Source organism: Carica papaya, chromosome 3, assembly GCF_054855325.1.
Source record: "Carica papaya isolate Zhongbai chromosome 3, ASM5485532v1, whole genome shotgun sequence".
In the NCBI taxonomy this organism is placed as follows: Eukaryota; Viridiplantae; Streptophyta; class Magnoliopsida; order Brassicales; family Caricaceae; genus Carica; species Carica papaya.
Genome location: NC_142311.1, coordinates 14,689,041 through 14,714,766, shown reverse-complemented (window position 1 = coordinate 14,714,766; position 25,726 = coordinate 14,689,041). Strand labels below are relative to the sequence as shown.

At 33.0% G+C, this 25,726-nt stretch overlaps 2 protein-coding genes across 3 annotated transcripts; one reads left to right on the top strand and one right to left on the bottom strand.

Annotated features, from left to right (window-relative positions):
- The first annotated feature begins 7,163 nt into the window (after nucleotides 1–7,163).
- On the top strand, nucleotides 7,164–10,650 carry LOC110814532 (putative GPI-anchored protein At3g06035). The gene is made up of 2 exons (XM_022042016.2): nucleotides 7,164–7,363; nucleotides 9,931–10,650. The coding sequence occupies exons 1-2, from the start codon at nucleotides 7,279–7,281 to the stop codon at nucleotides 10,446–10,448; spliced, it is 603 nt and encodes a 200-aa protein (XP_021897708.2). The 5' UTR covers nucleotides 7,164–7,278; the 3' UTR covers nucleotides 10,449–10,650.
- Nucleotides 10,651–11,428: 778 nt separating this feature from the next.
- On the bottom strand, nucleotides 11,429–16,224 carry LOC110814518 (peroxisomal adenine nucleotide carrier 1-like). 2 transcript variants are annotated; one of them, XM_022041995.2, is made up of 5 exons: nucleotides 15,798–16,215; nucleotides 13,388–13,619; nucleotides 12,956–13,102; nucleotides 12,242–12,402; nucleotides 11,429–12,165 (listed from the first exon to the last, which is right to left on the bottom strand). In XM_022041995.2, the coding sequence occupies exons 1-5, from the start codon at nucleotides 15,938–15,940 to the stop codon at nucleotides 11,886–11,888; spliced, it is 963 nt and encodes a 320-aa protein (XP_021897687.1). In that variant the 5' UTR covers nucleotides 15,941–16,215; the 3' UTR covers nucleotides 11,429–11,885. The 2 variants fall into 2 exon arrangements, with proteins under 2 accessions (XP_021897687.1, XP_088072235.1); XM_088216109.1 differs by having other exon boundaries at nucleotides 12,102–12,165; nucleotides 12,276–12,402; nucleotides 15,798–16,224.
- Between the last annotated feature and the right edge of the window lie 9,502 nt (nucleotides 16,225–25,726).

Here is a 25,726-nt window from a genome sequence, read left to right as displayed (position 1 = left end):
TCCATCCTATCACCGTTCTAGTGAGAATCAACTCATTCTTCTCATTAGGAACTACTATCATTCCTCATTTCTTTAGTACCACTTGAACTGGGCTCACCTAGTTGCTATCCGAGATTTGATAGATGATTCCAGCATCAAGAAGCTTGATCACCTCTGCTTTCACCACCTTTTTCATCTTAGAATTCAACCTCCTTTGGAGCTTCAAACATGGCTTGTGTCCATCCTCAATTAGAATTTTATGAGTGCAAAAAGAGAGGTTTCCCTTTTATGTCAGCAATCTTCCATGCTATGGCAGCTTTGTGATCTCTCAATACCCAAAGTAGCTTCTCTTTTCCCAAGTTTGATAATTCTGAAGAAATAGTCACTGGTAACCTGGAATTCTCCTCCAAGAAGGCATACTCTAAATATGAGGGCAATGGTCTTAACTCCAACTTTAATGGCTCCTTAGTTAATGGCTTGTCTTTTTCTTCACTAAAGCTGCGAATCTCCTCAAATCTGAAATTCCTTGGTGCATTAACTGAGGTCTCACTTCTAGCAAACTTACTTGCCTCTAAACTTCTTCATTCTTCATGTCATTTTTTTTCTCCATTCGTGATACCTTATTCCAATACATCTTTAAAGAAATTTTCTTGAAAAACACCTTGCATGACCGGATCAAGTATGTCAATCATGAAACAAGTATCATCTGAAGTATATGCATATCTCATGGATTCATATGCATAAAACATACACTAAGAGTCAATTTACGATCACGAACATCAATTACAGCTCTAGCAGTTGCAAGAAATGGTCTTCCTAAGATAATTAGTATCTCAAAGTCCTCTTCCATATCTAAGATCACAAAGTCTACTAAAAATATAAACTTATCAACCTTAAATAGCACATCTACTATTATTCCAACCAGAATTTTGATAAACCTATATGCTAATTACAAAGTAATCTTAGTAGGCTTAGGCTTCCACAACCTTAACTTCTTGTAGATATCATATGACATCAAATTAATGCTAACTCCTAAATCAAATAACGTTTTTTTCAATTGAAAGGTCCCCTAAGTTACACGAAATAATAAACTTACTTGGATCCTTCAGCTTTTGTGGCATCTGATTTTGTAGAATAGTTGAACATTCTTTGTTAAGCATCATTATGGCCACGTCTTCCAACTTCCTTTTATTGGAGAGAATATTCTTTAAGAACTTTGCATAGCTAGACATCTGTTTTAAAACTTCAACTAAGGGAATGTTAATATACAATTGTTTAAAAATATTTAAAAACTTATCAAACTGCTTATCCAATTCTTGTTGCTTCAGTCTCCCCATATATGGAATGTTGGAGTGTTCTCCTCCTCGATTGGGTAGCTCTTTCTCTTGATTTTTTTTCTTTTTTCTTCTTCTTCCTTGTTTAGGTTGCTCTCATCTGCTTTTGTTATATTCCTTGGTTCCAACTCCACTAATTGTTTTCCACTCCTCAACACTAGCATTCACATGCTCTATTGGGTTAGTCTTTCTATTGTTTGGCAAAGTTCTTCGAGCACGCTCGTAAATCAACTTTGTCAATTGCCCAGCTTGGTTCTCTAGACTCTTGATGGAGGCTTCATTACTTTACAGCCTAGTTTCCGTTGCTTTCATGAATTTGACAAGCATATCCTCTATGTTTCGCCTTTATTCAATGGGGGCAGAGCTGGTGGGGCAGCTTGTCTCTAATTATTTTGATTGCCCCATTAAAAATTAGGGTGATTCCTCCATCCAGGATTGTAAGTATTAAAACAAGGATTCCCTTGTTGTCTTAGAGCATTACCAACATATTCCACTTGTTCAGTTTGTTGAGACAGATCCCCTTATTGAACTTTAGAATTCTGAACTCGCACCGTTTGCATTGTCACCATATTAATGTTGTCTAACTTTTTAGTTAAGGCCTTAATTTGTGTAGGCCGCCTTAGGTTTTTTATTATTCAATGTTCCTCCAATAGCTGCATCAATCATGGTCTTGATGTTAGCGATGAAACCATTGAAGAATGTTTGCACTTGAAGCCACATAGGTAGACCATGGTGAGGAACTCTCTTTAGCAGATCCCTATAACGATCCCAAAACTCATACAATGATTCTCCATCTATTTGAACGAATATGGTGATGTCATTCCTCAACCTACCTGTCTTTAAACAGAGAAAGTACTTGGCTATAAAATGTTGAGTCATGTCCTCCCAAGTAGTGATGGAACTGGCTGGTAGCGAATTCAACCAAGTCTTGGTGTTATCCTTCAATGAGAAAGGGAAGGTATCACAAATCTCTAGAAAATTAGCGATGTGCTCATTAGGATCTTAAATTGGGAACCTAGAAAATTGTACACTTTGCTAAATCATTTGGATGATGGCTAGCTTAATCTCTAAGTTATTAGCAGCTACAGTCGGCCTTGCGACACTTTGTTCAATTCTAGTAAGAGATAGAATAGTATAATCCATCATTGTGCGCTCTCTTCGCTCTTCTAGTTCGTCACCTATTGTTGTTGTCCTTCTTCTCAATGAATTCTTGACACAAGACAAGAGTTGTCTACTTCTTACTTGTGCTCTCAGTCTACGGCAAGTTCTCTCAATTTTTGGATAAAAAATTAATATTTCTTCGCTGCTTCTGGTCATTCACTACAAAACCCCCTGCAAATAACTAACAAAACAAAACAAACAAGGTCAAACAAGGTAAAAGTACCAAATTAATACAAATCAGTCAACTCTAATTTTGCTAGTATTAGTCCCCAATAATGGCACCAAAAACTTGTTGTGATGTGAACTCACCTAGCAAGTGCACTAGTTTGAACATGTACTATAGCAGTAAATTCAAATATCGTCCCATAAAGACTAATATAACAATTACTAAAATCTTAACTAATTGATATTATTTGGCCAAAGACTAAAAGAATGAGTATAAACTAAAGCTTAACAAAGAAAACAATGAATTAGAACTAATTAACAATCATGATATAATAACGGTTAAAATCTTAGAATTCACCCTAAGTTCAACTATGAATTTCCTTAATTCAATCTATAACCATAACTTTCACCCAATTTCATTCAATTATGTTGTAATCTCTTTCTCAAGATCAATTTTCCTACCTACTTCATAATAACACACATATATCTATGGATTAGTATGAATCGGTGTATTAATATTCAATCATCAAATATATAGATCATGCCAAGTATATCTACTCACATTCAATATATTGTACTAACTTGATATTCTAATGAAAAATCAATCTCTCAATTCAATCATTCATCATAAATCAATAAATAGTTATCAATCTATTTATGCATAAAGTAACAAAATAACACATAGGGATTGGGAAAAAGGACTTTTATTTATTAAATAAAGAAATCACAAAGTATCTCTTAGGGTTTCATAAAAGATCTCAATAGAAAATTTTAGTTATGCATCCTAAAGAAAATTACAAGAATAAAATCTAAAGAAAATATGAAACGATTAAGAATAACCCACTAGAAGAAGCTCTTGATTTCTACAGTTGTCCTCTCTTTTCTCCTCCTCCAGTCTCCCTTTTCTTTTTTAGATAATTCTCCTTTTATATAGTTTCAGACCTAATACTTTGACAAAGTCCAAATCTGACCTAGCACATCTCACGGCCGTATCGAATTGGCACACAGTTGTGTCTTCCTCAGAATCACGTCAATTTCTAACTTGTAGACATGACACAATCGTGTTTCCTAAGCACATGGTCGTGTCTCTCTCACTGAACAAAATAGAAACGTTAGTTTCTCAACACATGGTCGTGTGTTAACTTGGTATAGAGCACACGGTCGTGTCTCCCAGCCACAAGGTCGTGTCTCTTTCACTGAAAGAAACAGAAACGTTGGCTTCTTAACACATGGTTGTATGTTAACTCGGTATAGGGCACACAATCGTGTCTTCCAAAAACATGGCCGTGTCTCACTCCTCATAAACAGAAACACTAGCTCCTTAATACATGACCGTTTGTTATGGCCATGTCTCCGAGATCTTCATGTTTCAACCCTTTTCTACCCAAATCTTGCTCCAATCCACTCTAATTTGCTTCCAAGTCTCAAAATCATTCCTGAAAAGTGCCAAAGACAATCGAAAAGTATATGTGGTAAAAATAATCCAAATTAACTCAAATAAAATAGAAAAATATCTATAAAATTCAATTATATCAACCAGCATTTCCATCTCTTTTATAATTATGTGTTCTTACAAGCATCACATTATGTTCCATAAGTTTTGAATAATTGTTGTGAAATTTGCTTTGTTTTTCCACCCTTAATACTATCGAATAAGCCTTATTGATTGTAGGTAGAGGGTCCACAACTAATATTTGGTTTATGATATTATCATAAGAGTCATTGAGTCCCATCAAGAACTGAATCAATCTATTTGATGTAGTAATATCAGCAACAACCTTTGAAGCACCACATATGTATGATGGAATTGGCATCAACACATTCAATTCATCACATAATCTCTTCAACTTTGTAAAACATTGCACCACAGACATATTATCCTGACTTATAGAAGCAATTTCCCTTTGTAATTGATATAATAAGGGACCATTACATTCTTCAAATCTTTCTTCCAACTCCAACCATAGTTCCCTAGCTAAACTAGTGTAAAGGAAATATTCAACTATATCTTTTGAAATATAATTCAAAATCTACGAGTCACCATACAATATACTCGAATCCATTTCTCATAATCTGTTGAATCAACCTCAGTCATAACATGTCTACCATTAATGAAACCTAGTTTATTTTTTGCACCTAAAACAATATTCATAGCTCGTGTCCAAGAGAGGTAATTATTACCTGTAAGTTGAGTATTTACCAGAATTATCCATGGATTGTCTGAGTTTTGCAACACCAAAGGATTTTGATCTCCTTCTTCATTACTTTTATTTTCAGTTGCTCCTTCGATTTCAACATTAGCATTTAAATCTTGCGTTTTATTTTCCCTCATTATAGAATCAAGTTATCAAAAACCAATAATCAAGAAAGAAATTCAAGAAATTTAATAGAGTCCGATCAACTGCTCTGATACCATGATACATTCAGTATCAGATAAAGAAGAAAAAAATCATCTTTTATTCCTAAAACAGAATCTGTAAAAGTGTTCTTTTTATATACAAAAAAGAGAAGAAGAAAACGATTACTGATATTCCAGCTCAGCAACTCACACACTATACGTAACCATATGTATCCAGTCACATCAGCATGAACACTCTTCATAAACAAAACCCTTATGAAACGAATTGAGAAGACTAAACTAGTTAAATAATCAGTTCGGTTTAACTAGTTGTTCAACTTCTCCAATTTTTTGTGGAATCAGCACCTAACAATAATTATAAAAAAAAAAATGTTGAAGAGAATGTGGATGACTGTATTCCTACTCATACATTCAACTTACGCACATGTGCAGTCAAAAATTGATATAGACATTCTAGAAAAGAAGCTTCAGATTTTGATATAGACATTCCTTTAGATCTAGTTGCACACAAATTTTGTAAATTTCCCATATGGTAGATCATATTTATGGGTCTCCATCTATATTGCAAGAAGGATTGTTCTTGGAGTTGATAATACAACCAAAAAAAATCTAACCTAAAAATGAAGACATGGAAAGAAGTAGCCTACTCTAAATTTTAAAAAAGTCGTGTCATAAGTCATCCCACGTATAAACCAATCAGTCATGATTTATTCCTTGTCATTTTTTCAAAACAACAAATAATTTTTACATTTGAAAACAAGCAACAATATGATCACGCTTCCTACAATCATCTTTTTCAAATATTCCTGCAGTTCCACAAGCAAGCAGTAGTAAAAAGATATAAGCATTCAAAAAATTATCAACACAATACAAAAGGGCCTATACTTCATGCTCAAGCCGTAACAGCCAACAAGAAAATTATAAACTTTATGATTATTTATGGCTCTCATCAGGAAAGAAAAGGAGGAAAGGATGAAGTTTGTGGAACACAGGCTTCGGGTTCTGCGGGAAGCTGTTGCAGAGGAAGATGCGTCAAGTTTCAGATTGCGGAAGAAGATGATTGTTGTAGATGAAGATGCGTTGAGTTGCAGACTACAGAAGAAGATGACTGTTGCAGAGAAAGATGTGATTCTGTGTCAGTTTCAGAAAGAAAAGAAGGAAGAAGAAGCAACCGCCAGGTTTGCAAAGAGAAAAGAAGAAGCTTTTTCGACTGAGGAGAAAAAGGGTATTCCCGCTTTTTTTGCTCTCCACGTGGATGCCACATGAAATTTTGCGTGCCACGTGGCACAACAATTGGCAAACCAAATTCCACGTAGACACGTTATTCATGGTGTTAAATGTTGTTGTCCTAAATACATTTTAAAAATCTGAAGATTAATTTGAAAAACAAAAAGCTAGATGAACTTATTTAAACATTTTTTAAGAGAGAGAAACAATTACATATTTTAGTCAAAATAAAAGAAATAACAAATTCATAAACCTTAATAACTTACTTAATTCATAATTAATAAAATTAAATACTTATTAATTTAATATCAATTGATAATAATTATTTTTTTTTATAATTTTAATCTAGATCAATTACCTTATCAAAAAATTTTAACCAAATTATTTTTAGTTATCAGTTCAATTAAATTTCATATTTAGTAGATAAAAAAATCAATGGAATCAAATTTTAAATCAACAATCACCTTTGTTATAAAGTCAAATATAACAAATATTTGATTAAAATAGTATTTTGAACGTAAAAAAAAAATTTAAAGTCAAATATGTTTTTAAAATTAAATAACTTAATATAGTAAATGTAATAATTAAAATATATATATATAATTTCATTAATAGATCATAGTGATTTAATTAAATATTTAAGTTATAAAAATATATTTATTAAAAATAAAAAAAAAATTATTTAATGAAATTACTTCACGAGAAACAACCAAGCCATTCAATATACATATATATATATATATATGCGTGTTTTAATATAGCTTTTTCTGGCTGTAAATGAAAGGTCGGTTTGAACAGATTCTTGGTTTTAAACGGAGATTAAGATTATGCCAGCTTGGAGCAGTAACCAGTTGGAGCAAGACGTGGCAGGTTCACAGAAAAATGTTGATACTAAACGATGTCGTTTAGGTCTTACTGGTATCCATCTCCCTTTCAATTCAAGCAAAGCACCAACAGAAAGCAACCATCTTCCTACTTACCCTGCAATCTCCCTTAAGGATCCATCCATAAACCTCTTCTTCTTTCAGCAACACCGCGACGAAGGCAAAAGTCATGGCAACTTCAAGCCTCTATCTTCTTCGGCTTCTGCTCCTTTCTTCTATTCTCTTGATGAATCGCCCAGTGTTGGCTGACCATGGTAATGTTCCTTCTTTCCTCACTCTTTCTGCCTCTTTGTCTCAGTCTTTCTGCTTTTCCCATTTATGGTCACTCATTTTATTACGCATTTATGACTCCGGCTTGCTTCTTTCGCCGTTGCTATCATTTTTTAACTATATATATTATATATATATATATAGGCATCTGGTTCTTTATTTGTTTCTTCTAGTGCTCTCTTTCCGGCTTAAGTCTGATATTTGGCTTTTCTGCTTTAATTGTTATTGAAAAATTTATTTGGGTTCACTATACTTTCAAGATCTGATTCTACTTGCTTGATCTGGTTTTTTCTCTTGTTGTCTATCAACTGATTTTATCGGGCGTTTCTCTGTAATCCCTTGACGTCAGATCCACATGCCTATTTTCCTAAATGCATTGTCTGATTTTGCACCATTACCCAATCAAACAAGAGCTAATTGCTAAGGAATTGATTTAAACTTGTAATGGATAAATACACTTTGAGGCCATTGAAAGACCAGAAGTGAGATGAAGTCAGCTAAATACATTGTTTGATTTTGCACCAGTTACCAAGTCAAACAAGAGATAAGAGCTACTGAACAAACCTTTCTTTTTTGGTTTAAATTAGTACTGGATAGGTACAGTTGGAGGTCAATGAAAGACTAGAAGTGAGGTGAAATCAGCTAAACGTTGAGTGTTAAGGGCATTATCCAGTCATTTATTTTCTAAAAAATGTTATCCACTTTCTCTTTCATCCTACCTGATCTTGTACTCTATCCCATTCCTTGATCTTTATGTGGCCTTGCTTATTCTTTTCTTTTTTGTGCTTTCTCGTTGCGTAGACTAGAAACGGCTGAAATAAGAGCGCTTTTGTTAAGGGTAATGGACCTTCTTTTCTGCAGTACATAATGCCACTTTTCTTATTGTAGAATTCAATCCCTGTTTTGTTCACTATGAATTGTCTCTATAATATGTAGAAAGCAGTTTTCTCCTATCTGGAACACATTATCCCATACTCATCGAGTAGTGTACAAAACACTTTGAGCTGTTTTCCCCCGAACTCCCTGCCCCTTTTTTGTACCAATGATACTAAAGGGGTATAATAGTCAATAACAAAAAGATGGAACTCAATATCCAAAGTATCAATAGGCAATTTAATTATCATGCAGAGTGGTGGCAGTTATCTTGCCAAGAATATAATATGTTTCTTAAGCTTGCTTGGAATGAATGGTAGCATCATATGAAGGTTTTGTTCGTTGATTGGTTGTTCTACCAGTATGAATCAAGTGCAAAAAGAGTCCAGCCAGTTTTTAGTTTCTAGAGTGAACCCGCCTTTCATCAGTTTAGAAAAAAGTTGTTACCTAATATTATAGTTTAGGTCTTAGGTTTTGTTATCTTTGCTATGTTGAACTTTTGTGATTGTAATTGGAGAGTGACTTTTTCTTTTTTTTTGGCCAAAGTAATTGGAGGTTGATTTGAACAGTCATTTACAATGTATTTTCTTCCAACAACGGGTATATGACAGCATTCCACTGCCTGTAGGAGATTCTCTTAATTTTAATGCTTAAACTGCTTTTATGATAAGACTGGAGAATGATTTTATTTATGAGGGAATCAAATGTGGATCTATTCCATATTATTACTCATTTGTAATACCACTCAAGCCATCAACATTAGAAAATTAAGGAATTTTTCCTGACAGTCTATCCTGATTAGATTGTCATCCATCCATTTATCTTCATACCATTGTTTTTGTTAGAACGATAGCTTCTTATTGCCAGTAGTTTTCTTTTTGCTCTGACTAAAAGCAGCTCTTTAACCAATTTTTCCAAGGGCTATGATTAGAGAAGGTTCATGAGTTATTGTAATGCTGGACAAGTTCTCTCAGACATTACTAAAATGCTGAAAATTTTGAGGACTAATGAAAAAGAAATTCTAGCAATTAAGATTCAAGAGCAATTGTTATCTTGGAAGTTTCTCATACATTATTAAGAAGCTGATGACCTTAGGTTTTATGTACAAGAAATCTAGTACTTTTATTCCATATTCACTGTTTAATTTGCCCGCTCTTGATTTTATCCCAGCTTTGTTAATGGTCTTTATTAAGATGCTGATGACTTTAAGGTTTTATGTAAACGTTTATTTCCATATTCGCTGTTTAATGTCTGCTCTTGCTTTTATCCCAGATTTGTTAATGGTCTTTATTAAGATACTGATGACTTTAAGGTCTTATGTAAAAGAAATCTAGCACTTTTATTTCCATATTCACTGTTTAATATGCCTGCTCTTGCTTTTATCCCAGCTATGTTAATGGTTGGTTATAAGAACATGTGACAATAAGTCTTTTATTTTACCAAAATATTTCCATGCCATTACCATGATATGTCTTGAGATGAAAAAGATAATTAAGTACTTATCATCAGCAACGCTAAAGCATATCAAGTCTATCAAACAAATGTTAGATGCAGTGGATCAAATACTATGGGAGTGTTGCAGTAGGAAACTAGTAGTTCTTTTGGAAACTGCAGATACCATATTCCTTCCATTATACTACCTGAAACTGAATGTTTCCTTACCTCCATTTTCCTGCAGACAAGGAAGATAATCTTCTTCAAGGGATTAATGCTTATCGAACTTCCTTAAACTTGACCACCTTAACAGCAAATGAGAATGCAGAGTGCCTTGCTAATGAAATAGCTGACCAGTTTAAGAATCAACCCTGTACCAACACTACAGGTGCCAACACAGTACCTGGTACTGAACCTCAGTTCTCCAACTATCCACAGCTTTTAGCCAAATGCGATCTGAATATCTCTAACACAAGAGATGGGGCCATAATGCCTGCTTGTGTTCCTAACCTGGTTCCTAGTCTTGTGCTTTCCAACTTTACACAGTCTCAATACTCAGAAAATCTGAACGACACCAAGTACACAGGAGTTGGGATTGGCTCAGACGGTAATTGGATTGTTGTTGTCACAACTACAAGCACACCCGAAGGCAGTTTCTCTCCATCTCAAGGCACAGATTCAGACAACGCAACAAGTTTGGTTTCTAAGATTGACTTGATCTATCACTTGCTGTTGTTTCTAGGATTTTTCTTCCTGCTGTAAACCAAAATGAACTAACATTTGTTTTCATGGCTGCCCTCCTGTTGTCAAGGATAACTGGGGGATCAAGACATATTGCTGTTACCATATGGAAAGACAAATGACGGATACACATTCATTTTGACAATATTTGCTTTACATAACTATGACTTCATGTTTCATAATGATTTTTGTGAAATACTATAAAGGAGCAGATTCTGTATAAGCCCCCTGGTGTTGTGATTTTCTGCTGTTACTTTTGATTTTGTTCACTATTTTATCATTTTGGGATGAGGACCGCTGAACTGAATGAATGGTGTTTGAAAGTACCTATCTAGTGCTTATGAATAGCTAAAGTACCATGCTGTGATCTTAAGTGTTTGGTAGCATATAAGAGAATTTTTATTTAGTTCTTAAAGATGGAAAATAAGCTTGACTGGTATTTTTGTTAATCTTTTCTTTTCTTATTTATTCATTTTGTTGACTATTTTTTATTTTTAATTATTTATTTATTTCAAATAAGTACTTTATTCAACATAAAACAGGTTATATTTTAAATAAAAACTTATTTATACAAACCTTTGTTTGTTGAATCAACATTTAAGTTAGTTTGCTTTAAATTTTAATTTTATAAAATTATTATACAAATACAAAATAAATAAAAAAAACAGAAATTAAATGACAGTACCATTATAGTAATATTTTTGTGATTCTTGCATTAATGAGCATGAAGATGAATGTAGGAATATAAATCTACCATTGTTTAATTAAAAATAAAACTGAACTCATTTAATTATACATGTAACATGGACACTATAACTAATTTTTACATTACAAACAACTAAAATTTAGAAACCGAATAAAAGTAGAAGGTACTTAGAACCTAACTTCTAAAAATTCCAGCATTTTGAATTGAAGGCAACTGGTTTGACAATTCCCCGAGCTTGAAAACAAGTAGCAGGAATTTATATATATATTTATATTGCATAGAGCGGGATTGGGGCTGCAGAAATTGCTATTTAGGCTGTATTTATTTGTCATTTCAAACAAAAGAATTACAAGTTTTACCCCACTACAAGGCTCTTTTTCAGTTGTCCAAAGAAACAACTATTTTGATATTAAGATCAAACAATGACTTCAACCAAGGCTGGCCAGGCTGTCCCATACAAGAATTTCATTCATATTTGGCTGATGTGAATCCAACCAAATATGTTACTGCTACAAAAGTGTTTGAAATATTTGTTTGGAGGCTAGCATAGGCGGAGACATAATACTTATTAAACTCAGAAAAGTCTTCCCAGTAAGATTTGGGTGTTTCATTTTGGAACCTGGCCGCGGTGCCTGCTGACCGTTATTGTAGCAAAATCTTGCATTAGCTACAAATTTTATTCCTTTGGGCAGACTACTCCGAAGAAAGACTCATTATTTACAAGGACTCCATAACTACACATCTCACCATAATCAAATAGTTTTTAATCTGTGATGGGAAATGGAAAGAAGCCTACTAAGTGCAAGCATTAGGACCCACGTTGTCTTGTAGATCTTCTCCTTTATCATCAAAAGCAAGGCAGAGCTAAGCACAGTTTTCAGGATCTGAGCCTCTATTCCTTTATAAAATCCCAGTAGTCCTTCTCTTTTCCAAATCGCATAGAGTGCACCTGTAACTGTTTTTTCGGATTTTGGTTGACCTTCCTTGCCATTATCTTCATCAGATTCTGCAGCTTGAATCATGACCTTACACCTGTTTCCAATCATTAATTTTAACTGTGAGAATGAAGTCCATAATGGATTTGAGGAGGCTTGAGTTTACCTCCTACCTGATAGCTGGATAAGTCACAAAGGTGGCAATACATTTTGAGACTGCACCCAGCACAAAAGCCGAGAAGGCAGAAAGAACTTCTGAAGAAGAATCTACACCTGCTTTCTTCTTCAGCTGTTCCTTCAGTAATCTTTGTTTCAACTGATCAAATGCAGTGTACTACATAACATGAAAGTAGTAGTTAGTAGTTTCAACTTATTCATAAGGAATATGCTAGCAGAATTTCTCCCACTTTAGAAAGAAAGGAAAAAGTTATGAAAGAGAAAAAAAAAAAACTCTATACAGATGGCCCACTTCAAAAAAAGACCCTCAGATGCAAGAGACTGAACAAAAAATTCACATGATAAATTAACCACTAATGAATCTTTAGATTATGACAATTACAGGAAGTCTTTACTGAGCTAATTGATTAACCAAAACAATTTCTAAGATAGATTTGAGTTATTTGATCTTGGAAGCTTAACAGGATGAACTATTAATTTTCAGGCATGAGATATCCACCATAAACACTATAAGAGCATCCACCATGTTGACAAGTCCATTTTGTAAAAACTTTTAGTAACTAAAAAAGCCATGGATGACTTAATTATCAGTAACTAGAGACCAAGTAAATTTCCAAAAAAAATAATTTTTTTTTATAGAAAAAAGGTACGATTTACAAAGTGAACAATTATATTAAACAATCCATATACTACTAACAAGACTCTTTTACCTGTATGGATGGATTCGATGTCAGGAGTAGAGATATGCCAAGACCATCAAATGCATCGCTCCAAGTGCCCTCTGAAAGGGTTTTCCAAAGTCCTTCAGATTTCCCAAATTCACTTGTTTGCATCCTTGAGGATGCGGTATCCAAAGGCTGCAAGATAAGAAATTTGAATAATATACGGAGGAACAAACCCAAAAGTGAGAAAATATACAAAATAAAAATGGGTGCAAAATGAAAATAATACTCAAAAAATTGCTTCTATGGATACAAAATACTAATTTGTTGTCAACATCATTAGGAATTTGAGAATAGTATCCCCAAATACTTTGGGCACCAATTGGGACTTTTTACAGCTTCCGTCTTATTTGAAACCAACCATCTACTGAAATGAAATGCAATATTGTTACCATGGTAAAATCTCAAAATGCCGCCGACCTGTGTTAGTATGACTGTACAAGCCCCAGCAGCAGCAGCAACAATCAAGTTTGCTTTTGTCCCAATAGTTTTGCTTCCACTTTTCTCCAAGTACAGCCTCTTAAAGAGGCTGTATCCATAGAAGTAGATGAACTGTGAAATAAAGGACTGTAGATTCTTAGTTCCAAGACCCTGGTACAGTGAAAGAACCTGTCCTGTAGATATTGCCTCCCAGAGAACATCAGAAACATTCCTGTATGAAACAAGTCATATTAAAATTGAAAGGCCCATGCTTATTTGGTTAAACTTCTTATGAAAATAACCACCACATCAGAAATTCCAAACTTTAGAACTGTAGCACATTGGTAAATAGAACACTACTATAAGAATTCAGTTCAGAAGATTCTTTTAGAACATTGGGTTTAATGTATAAGGCAGTGAATTGTCTTGTAAAATTCATCTGAAAATATTAGGTCTTGTTTAGTTATTCAAAATTGTTTTGAGTTTCCATTTTTAGATTTATCTATGTTTGTATACAAAACTATGTACAGTGATTAGATATGAAAATAAATAAGAAAATTATAGTTAAAATATGGCAGAAGTTTGGTACTAATACAAAACTTTTTCCAAAGTCATGTCATATTTTCAGTATCAATTTCCAATCTTCTTCATTTTCAAAAGTTATACATGTTTTTGGATTTCAAAAACAAAAACTCAAATTAAGCTCCAAATAAATACTAGAAATAATTGGAACAGTACATAAAAAGATCTAGCAAAACTAATGGACTTTGGAGATGAATAATAATGGTTTAAAGAAAAATTGGTTCATCTGTTTGATTCATATCTTCACAAATCAATTTACAAGATGTTCAATTGTAATGACTTCACAGAGCTAAGATTTCCAATAAATTAGACAAAATATTTGTTTCAATCCAAACATTGCTTAAAGGGAAAAGGTTGTGTCTCATGTAAGATCAGTACGAATTCGTAGAACACTTTGTCCTGCATCTAAGTATTTTTACTGTTTCATGGCAATACAATTATGATAGAGATGAAAGCATAAAAATTAAAGAATCATGAAGCAGAATTCCAGGGAATTTTATGTTTAAGGAGGAAAAGAGAGAGATACTGTCTTTTTCTTTCCAGGGAGAGTTATAATCATATATGTTTAAACACAAAAATTGAAAATGACAGTAAGTTCTGGAAAATAATAGTAAAAATATGACACAACTTTGAAAATAAAATTTTTTATTTTTTTCAAACAAAGTCATAGTTACACTTTTCGTTTCCAAAACTTTGTTTTTATTTTCAACAACTACATTATTTTTATGTATAAACATTATAAATTAGAAAATAAAAACTATAAGATATTCCTCATGTATTAAACAGAGCATAAATCTTTCAAATATACTATTAGTGGCAGCAAAGAGCATACTTGCAATCTAAGAGATCCATATCCAGACCCTTCCCCTACAATTCCCAGAAACGATTCCCAGAAACGATAGAGGCAACAAGTAAGTTGTCAACAACAGTCTCCATTTTGACTTTTCCAACTCAAAAAGGAAAGAGGGAAAAAATAAAGAACCAGGATACCAGATTCAACCGAACACTAAAACTCAAGCAATTCACTAGAGTCGTGTAAACAATCGTAATAGGAAAAGTACACTCCAACCAGGGCAGAATATTCTCTTCAGAATAGATAGATAAGTCCTGACTAAAAAGAAAATTAGAGAAACCACCACTTAGAGAAAGACTACCAGGGCCAATCCATTTTTTTGATTATTTACTGCCCCTAAATCAGCTATGATGCACACCATTGGACGCTACCATTTCTAGACACCCAGTCATGCTGAAAAATCAGGAAACTCAAGGCCTTCTATGAAGAGTTATATATATAATATATAAAATATTAAAATAATCATTCTTGGTTTTAAACAAACATCCATTTGGCGGTCTATGTAATTGTTTGGCTTGCTTAACTTATTCTTAGTCATGGATTACTGTAATCATTTGAGGAGCTCAATTTGTATCGGTGGCTAAGTGGTGTCTCAAATTTTAAGGCGAGGAAGTGCAATTTTTCTGCTGACTTGAATTCCTCCCCCTACTAGTAAAATATACACCAGTCTTCCAAATTATTGAACAATTGCTAACCTCATGTCCAATCAATTTACCATAAGGAAAACAATAGAAAGATATTAGACCAATCATCCACACATCACCGTTGTTCTTTAGACTAATACTAGATAGACACCGAGCCATAATTATAAATTCGTGATCAACAGTAAATTTCAGGCGTATAAGGATTAACATTCATAACAGATCAAAACCACTTCAGACATGAAAAGAAACGAAAAAATCAAATGCACATCTGAAATAGAAACAAGAAAAGCTTACAAGTGAAGTCCGAAAAAGAAGAAAGATTAGATTTCACCTGTACTTCTTTTGGTGGTGAGCTCTAACTTCTGCTTGGTACTTGGTCTTGCATGTGTCTAGAGGATACAAAATGGTGGTGCTAACCAGAGCTCCAATGGCGCCTGACGTTGCTTCTGACAAAGACTGTAGATCAAATCCCATCTTATCTTTTTTCTTTAAGGAAAAAATACAGATACTTATAAAGACATAAAATATAATATCGGCAAAAAAAAATTAAAATTAACAGATATTATATGAGAGAAGGGAGTACGGCATCCATGAATTCGGAAAAGTTTGGTAATGGAGATACTTGTAGTATGGTAGAAGAGGAGCAGGAAAGTGAAAATGACGCAGGCAGATGCCGGTAGGACTGAGAACTGGGTCTTTTTGGGAATCGGAAACGTGAGTGGGCTTCTTACTTTTTGTCTATAATAAACGGTGCGGACCACAGTATCTAGTAACGGCGACCTACGTCCACGCCTTGGTTAAAAAGCCATTAGAAAACAATAGGCTATGTTCAGCAGTTTCAATTATTGCTCTTTTTTTTTTTTTTTTTTTTTTAACACAAAACGGAATAAATAAAAGCGAAAAACAAATAAATAGAGTTAATGTCTGGTTGAATGGGCCCAGATTGTAGTAGAATGATCAAGATAGAGGTGGACATGGAGGTACTCCACAACATGCTAAAGCTTGGTATATTTCATTAGAGTATGGTGTGCCCAATGTGTCAATTAATCTGCACAGTATTACATTTTATGTGCATATGCTAGTTCAGTATAAGAAGAGCTTTGATTTGAGCATCCAATTTTGTGGTCGATAAGTCATACTCATCCTAACTGCAAGAGGTGTTTGATGTATAGAAAATTGATTTTCACTATAGATTTTATGATCTCTTCTTTCTAAATAAGCTTTTGACCTTTAGAAATTCTATGAACTTCAACCAACATCAAACAATCCATGCAATGTTGCACATAAAACTAATAACCTAGTGAACTTCATTATTGTTAGTGAAAATATAAACTATCGTGTTTCTTGAGTTGTCTTGAGATAAGTCGCCAATATTAAACTTGAAGTACCTAGGAAGGTGACACAAATGAATCTAAACTAACCTTCTTATCTAATGTGTGCCTATGAACTACTGTCGTTGATATGATACAAAATCAACATTCTGGTTACATACTTTTGTGTGTTTGATTAAATTGCTTACTATCTAATTTAAGTTATTTTGTCTATTTTTACGCAGGATAGGAGACGGAGTCCAAAATTTAAAAGAACTGCAGAATAATTACTTGTCATGGTTTAATCCTCGAGCAAGGCTTAGACCATGTAGCAACAATAGATTTTGACACACAGACTTAAGTCGCGCTCAAGGCTTACGTCGCAGCAAAAAGGAATAAGCACAAGTAACCATTGGGCACAGCTAGCAGCCAAGGCAGCAAGAGCAAGCTAAGACTCTCAACTAAACTTTGGCCAAGGCTAACCCGAAAGAGATAAGTTCACAAGCCCCGCACGTAATTGAAATAAGTCTTGCCCAAGGCTTGTGTTGAGAGCAACGACTAACTTTAAAAAAAAAAAAAAGAGCGAATTTTTTTAATTTAAAAAAACTCATTCCAGTCGAGATCTGAGAATCGAAAATTAGAAAAATATTATGTTGGAAAGTTGAGGATAAGTTTAAATCTTGGGGAAAGATCTCAATAAAGAAATGAAGAAACCCTAGTCTCCATAGGTTATAAAAAACATCTCTTTTTTTCTTATCGCCGTTGACAGCAACATCCACAGCTTTTGCACCTTCTTTTCATCTTTCTTCTTCTCTTTAATCTTCAAGAAACTTATTTTTATTAAAAGTCCAACACGAGTGCCTAATTTGCTTTTTTTTCCCTAGTTAATAGATTTAAAAAATTCCAGTAACGTGTTGTGATATCAAACTGAGTTAATATAAAATTTTATTTCAATTCTGGGATTTATTTACTTTCTGCACATATACATATTTGCTGTCTTTGAATCAATTTAAATAAGGTTCGTCAGACGCGAGGCAAAATGACAAGCAGCTAGCCGAACTGCTCAAATTCGTAATTGTTTGAGCGATTCCGGCACCTAGCAGCAATTAGTGCGATGCTAAGAAAGTAAGTAATTTGGTTGATCGATTCACGCGGATGAATCCGACAACTTGAATCAGATTTTTTTACCTCTCAAGGCATTGGTAGATTAAATTATGTTGACGTTCCCAAGACTGTTTGCTCAGTAAAGAGCCAGCTAATAAACGTTTCTTAGTTGATTTAGGAATAAGGAATGACTGGTTAGCGGAACGTTTCTGACAACTATAACTAATTTGCAGTGTTTTTAATGAAATTAATCTTGCATCTATGATTTAATACATAACTAGAGCTTAACTATTTCGTTAACTATGAATTTTTATTATAATTGATCTATTTTCTAACTTGTAGATAAAAATTTTGTTAATTGTTATGTTATATTCTTATTTTATAATTTGTATTTTGAGATTAATATTGAATCCTACAAAAACTTCCGTTGTTACTTTTCATTCATTGGTTAAGGAAGAAATTCAATTTTTAATTACTTGTGGATTCGACCCTACTTGTCACTACTACAAATTTGTTTTATTGAATAATTAAGATTTTATTTTTGGTAGATTCGACTACCATCAGTCGTCTCTTTGGTATTCACCATGTCGTGGTGAGGAAGATAACTTTCCAAGTAGCAATTTCATGATCACCTCACTTGTCTTTAAGTTTCTGTGAAAAGGAAGAGAGAAAATAGTATTAAAAATTTTAAATCATTTAAATCTCATCATACATTATAAATAGAGGCAGTTCAAGCCCAAGAGCCACATGAACTAATAAACCTTTTTAGGGACAATAAGAGATCACACAATCCTCTAGTGGACTTAAGAAGAGGTCTTTTTTGGGGAAGCTAAAAGATTATAAATTGATTTCATCAAAGACCTACCATCACTTAAGGGGTACCAAAATAGTATATCTAGATTTTATGGAGATAGTATTAACCATGATATGATAATCTCCAATAAATCAAATTTAAAAGGAGATTAGCAAATTCATTCCACCTCAAAGTCGCATTATGTTTTATATATGAGCTTACTATTCTCTTCAAGCTTGCATTAGGAGTAAAGCAAAGAAGGTGAAAGAATAGAAGCTTATTGCCAACTTGATTTTTTTTTTATCTCCCACCTAATCTCTGCCTTGAACATCTTAATATGTTTGAGCATGGGTTTGAAGGTAATCAACTTGTGACACAATAGAGAGTTGATATTCATCACACCCTAATCCAAAAGGTATTTCACACGAATCACTTTAACCCCCAAACTATTAGGCTTTATGAGAAATTCCATCTAAGCTTCAAGAGGAGGTTGGCAATTTAAGGACTCATATCATGAATCTCACGATAACCTACTTGTTTAGGTTGATATATCATAGCCTATTTAACAAGATGAATTTTTTTTGTCTCCCTCTCCTGATCCCTAAATGAAATCTTTAATTAAACCATCTAATGATGGTTATTGGAAATGGAAGGATGATAATTTTATAAAATATTGGGGGGAATAGCAGTTAGAACAAATTTAGTCAGAGTCTTAAACCTTATAATTGGCTTGGGAGGGGGGGGGGGGGGGGGGGGGGGAGGAGGAAGGGGGGTGTTAGAATAATATTTCTTTTCAAATTTGTTTATATGTAAAAACTAAATATACATCCTTGTACTGAATTAAAGAGAAATATAATTGAAAGCGTACTTGAATCCATCGCAGAAGATTTGTTCACATCTGACAGTAAGATCTTTCGAATCAATACAACACCTTGAAACTAGTTTTTTTCTAGTGACGGAATTTCAGAAAAATAAAATAATAATCCCTTTATTCGGAGACCATAACCGCTTTTTTTATCGACTAACTTTTACAGTTCTCATTTCATCCATCATAAGATGAGAATATTACAAAAATAGTATCTGCACATTATAAGCTCATACTTAAACTCGATGCATTAAGATCCAATATTGTTTAACTATATTTGATCACTTTTAAACGAGTCTACTAAATTGACAGTCTGATATGCATACTAAGGTCCACATTAAGCCCACACGTTAGAAAAACTCAACAATCTCTCACTTGGACTTTTTGTGACATCTTAACTATGCGTTAATAACCATAGGAGTACTCATAACTGTGTTATCAATACCTGAATGCATCACCAAACAATCTCGTCCATAATCATAAAGACATAGGATCAAAGCGGCCTTCACTACAATTGACGTAGCTAAAACCATTAATGGTCACGTATATCAGTATAACCGAATGTCATAGATCAAATATGGATGTGCAGGATGAAAATTACACGTTATGTGATCTAAGCATGTCTATTTTCAACTGGTTCTATCTTAAACTTAGTGAGATCAACTGTAAGAAAATTCAGAGATAATAATATATATAAATATAAATGTAAAAAGCAAAGACTTAAATGAAACCATATATTTATAACTAAACAAAAGTACATAATTTATGACATGTCTTAAAAAATAAATACAACTATGGTACTTGACTCCTACTGAAACTACACATCATCTAGGGATATAACAATCATATGAGCAGTGTGCTCATGAAAGATTTTAATTGGTAATCCCTTAGTGAGCGGATCCACAATCATGGAGTTTATTCTAATTACTATATCGATATCTACTTACTTTAAACTCTTTCTTTAACAAAAAGGAACTTAATATCTATATATTTTGACTTCATCGAACTTTTGCTATTGTTGGAATACATAACTACAGATTTAGTCACAAAATAACTTTAATGGTCTTTCTATGCCATCAACAATACACAGCCCAGTGATAAAATTTTGTGTCCATATTCGATGATTGAATGCCTCATAACAAGCTACAAATTATGTTACCATAGTAGAAGAGGCTATAAGTATTTGTTTAGTACTCTTTCAAGAAATAACTCTCCCAGCAAGGAAGTAAATATAGCTTGATATAGATTTTTGACTGTCTTGACATCCAGCAAAATCAAAATCAAAATAACCAATAATCTCCAACTAATTTGACCTCCCGTATGTGAGCATATAATCATTTGTTCTCTATAGGTACTTCATGACACGTTTGGCTGCTTTTCAATGATCCATACTTGGATTGTTTAAATATCTATCTAACCTCCCAACAATGTACGCAATATCTGGACGCGTACAAATCTGTGTATATATAAGACTCCAAATAGCAGACACATAAGGAATCTTTTCCATCTCCGTAATCTCTAAATCATTCTTAGGGTATTGAGTTAGAGTAAACTTGTCTTTTTTAGACACATGGGTGTCTCTGGTTAACAATTTTGCATGCTAAAACTTTTAAGAACTTTTTCGATATAACTCTTCTATGATAATTCAAGAATACCCCAAAAGCGATCCTGGTATATCTAGATCCTTAATACAAAGAGGCATCCTCAAGATCTTTCATCTCAAATTTCGTTGTCAGAAATTTCTTAATTTCATGCAATAAGCCTATATCACTACTGACAAGCAGTATATCATCGACATATAAAATCATAAAAATATATTTAGTCTCACTAAACTTATGGTATATACAATCTTCTACTAAATTCATCTCAAAATCAAACGAGATAAGGACTTGATGAAATTTATGACATCATTAATGGAAAGCCTGTTTAAGTTTATAGATGAATTTCTTTTGTTTACAAACCATTTGTTGTACATCTCCGGATACAAAATTTTTTAGTTGCATCATATAAATCGTCTCATCAATGTCACCGTTGAAAAATGTTGTCTTAACATCCATTTTATGTAACTCAAGATCAAAATGTGTCACTAAAGTCATTATAGTCTTGAAAGAGTCTTTCAAGAAAATAGGAGAGAAAACCTCTTTACAATCGATATCTTCTTTATGTGTAAAGCCCTTAGCGATAAAACGGATCTTGTATCTCTCCACATTACCTTTCGAATTCCTCTTAGTCTTAAATATCTATTTGCAACCAATAGGTTTTGCATCTATAGGCAATGGGACAAAATCCCAAATGTTATTGTCCTTCATGCGCTATATCTCTTCATTCATGGCATCAATCCACCTGCGAGAGTTAAAAATTTTCATGGCTTGACAGAAGTTGATAGGATCATATTCCACCGTGCCAATCTCAAACTCATGTTCTTAGATATATACAATATAATCATCTAGTATTGCACTTCTCCTCTCTCTTATGGATTTTCTTAATGGCATAAGTTTTTAAGGGTGTGAAGTTTGTGCTTCAAGAACAGTTTCCTGAATAGGAATGGGAGATACTATGACATTATTAGGTATAAGAACCTGACCCTGATCATTGTCAATAACACCTGAGAGAATAGGAATATTAACCCATTCCTCTTTAAAAATAAGGTCACGAAATCTTTCTCTCCCCACAAACTCAACATTCTCAAAGAACTGGGCATTTTCTGTCTCAAAAATTATCTTAACAGTGGGATCATAAAATTTGTAACTTCTAGATCAATCAGAATAACCAACAAAATAACAACTAACAGTTTTGGAATCTAGTTTCTTTTCATGTGGCCAATAAGGCCTAACCTCAGTAGGACATCCCCAAATGTGCAAATATCTCAAATTAGGCTTCTTGCCCATCCAAAACTCATAAGAGGTCTTTGTAGTTGCTTTAGTTAGAACTCTATTGAGTATATATATTGCGGTCTTTAATGCTTCTCCCCAAAGTGATTCAAGTAAATAGAATGACTAATCATACTCCTTACCATATCCTTAAGTGTTTTGTTTTGTCGTTCAGCAACATCATTTATGTTAGGAGAACCTAGCATGGTGTATTGTAGGATGATACCGCATTCTTCTAGGAATCGAGCAAATGGTAATAGACATTGTTCACATGATCCGTCATATCTACCATAATATTCACTATCAGCTCAAATCTAATACATCCAGGGACTAGGACTTTTCATGAATGAGATATAGGTAGTTATATCTTAAATAATTATCTATAAATGTTATGAAATATTGTTAACCATTCCAAGAAGCTGTAGGGAACGGTCCATAAATATCTGTATGAATAAGTTCTAATACGTCTATAACTCTTTTAGTACTTAATCTCTTAATGTTTGTCTGTTTTCTCTTGATACAATGAACATATCTATCAAATTTTAAAAAATTAAGGGGAGTTAGAATACTTTCTGACACAAGTCTTTCAATTTTCCTTTCGAAGATGTGACCTAATCTCTTATGCCATAAAGAAGCAGAATACTCCTCGGTTAATTTTCTCTTTATACCTCTTGTACCAACATGTAAATATTCATTATAAGAAATAATTGTATTAAGCAAATAAAAATTATCATGCATGGATAAAGAACCAGAACCAACTAAATTTAAATTAAGAAAAAGACTAAATTTTTAATTTCCAAATGAAAATGAATAACTAAATTTATCCAATACAGAAACAGAAATCATATTCTGTCTAAATAACGGTACAATAAAAGTCTTTTCTAAATCCAAATAAAATCTAATCCTTAACAACAATCTAAATTTGACAATTGCTTCCACCTCAACTGGTTTGTCATCGCCCACATAAATGAATCTGGCACCATCACTTGGCTTGTGGCAATAGAGCCAACCATGCATAGACACACTGATGTTAGTTGTGGCACCAGAATCTATCTACCAGGGGTGTGTTGATACATAAGTTAAATTAACTTCATAACAAATAAAATTAAAAAACATACATTTCTTTGCGCGTCACACATGATAGTTAGCGCATTGTTTCTTCTGGTGTCCCGGAGCTTTACAAAAGAAATAAATATTTTTTGTCTGAGTCTTTTGTTATTTCTTTATTGTACTGGAACCACAATAGATTTACCTGTTTGTTTTTTCTTGTTTTTTTCATTTTTTTGAGATCACTACTAAATGAGCATTTTTTGTCCTCTCAGACTTGAGTCTTTCCTCCTCTTGAACACAATGTGAAATGAGTTCATTCAGATTCTAAGATTCTTTCTGACAGTTGTATGTCACATTGAAATGATTAAACTGTGGTGGAAGAGAAATTAAAACAAAGTACACAAGTACTTCTTCTGACAATTCCACTCTAAGTGCTTTGAGTTTTGCATGCACATGTAACATCTCCATTATGTGCTCTCTAATGTTTCCATTTCTCTTATACATCATGAAAATAAGAGTAGATAGAAGTGTACATGCTTAGGTCTTATCATTTATGGTGAAACATTATGCTAGAGAATGAAGAAAATCTCTAGTTGTTATGATCTCATTAGACATAGTGCCCCAAAAAATTTCTAAAATGACATGTTCCATGACCAACATACTCATATAATTTGACCGATTTCATATTTCAAACTCCTCCTTTTCCTCAGGAGTGCTGTCAAGAGTAATCAGATCTGGTTGATCAACCCGTAAAGCCCAATCCAGATCCATAACTCCAAGCACAAGTCGAACATTATTCTTCCATTGCTTGAAATTTGTGTCGTTCAACATTGGGATGAAATTAACATTTACGGTGATACTTCCAGTAGAAAAAGAAGTTGAACTGCGAATATACCAAAATAAATTAATTAATACTCACATAAAACTATAAATTATAAAATTTAATAATGAATTCTAAATAAAGGTTTATTTCCATATCAAGATACCGAGCACTTCATTAACACTCTATATTTGAACAGAATATTAACTTGTAAGCGGTACCCTGTAACAGTAATTAAATACAAGTAGTAGAAACACATCAAATAATAAATATTCCTTTCGGCTGATTTAAAGTTCACATGTATACTGAATAATTGTCACATATTTATTACCACAAAAATAAAATGCAGTAATATTAAATATTAACCTTCATTTAGGCCGATTAACAGTCATATAAATTACATTTATACAACTATTTACATTGTAAAATAAATAAATTATCTATAAGAGATATCACTTTAATAACATATTGTGTAAATTAAGTTATTTCAATATGTATATACACATACCAATATTAAAATTTAAAATTAAAACCTAATTTAAAATAAATTATGAAGAAAATCAACCATAAAATAACCAAAAAATATTTTTTAATATTTTTTTTTCAAAAGTTTACCGTTGACCGATCAATTATTGACGGGTCAACTGTTGACCATTGATCGAGTTGGGTCAACACCCGTTGGGTCCGAGGCAGGTTGAGTCTGGACCGGGTTAGCCCATCCCAAACGAGCTTAGATTTTGGGCCAGTCAATTGGACCTTTTCTCTTCTTGTGGATTAAGCCCACATAATTATAATTTTTAGAACTTAAATATAAACAACCCATTAAACCCAAAACGCTTACCCTTTTAATTTTAAATAGAAAATTAAATTCATGCAATCTGTAACGGTTATCTTTTAAATATTTTAAAATTAAATTTAATTTAGCCGTTACGGACTAAATTTGGCAGCCAAATGGTTGTAAACTGCTGAATTTTCTTCCTCATGCAGTGGCGGTCAATCATTGCTTTATTATATTTATATATATAGACATACATGCTTAAAATATATATATATATATATACACAATACTTATTTCTTACTATATATATTTCTTAATTTTCTGCATATATATATATATATATTTGTTCAACTAAACAAAAACGAATCCAAACTCTAAGAATTTGAATCCAAAATCTAAAGTTTTGAATCTAAAATTCAAAATTACATAACAAAAAATAAAAAAAAAACTTTCTCAAAAAATTCAAGACGAAAAATGACTCTGATACCAATTTTTATAACAATTTTTTTTTCAAATCCATATATCTGTAAAAATTAAACATATATCATCGTATTGAATTAAAAAGAAATATAATTGGAAGCGTATCTGAATCCATCGTAGAAAATTTATTCACGTTCGGTAATAGGATCTTTTGAATTAATACGGCGCCTTGAAACTAGTTTCTGGTAAC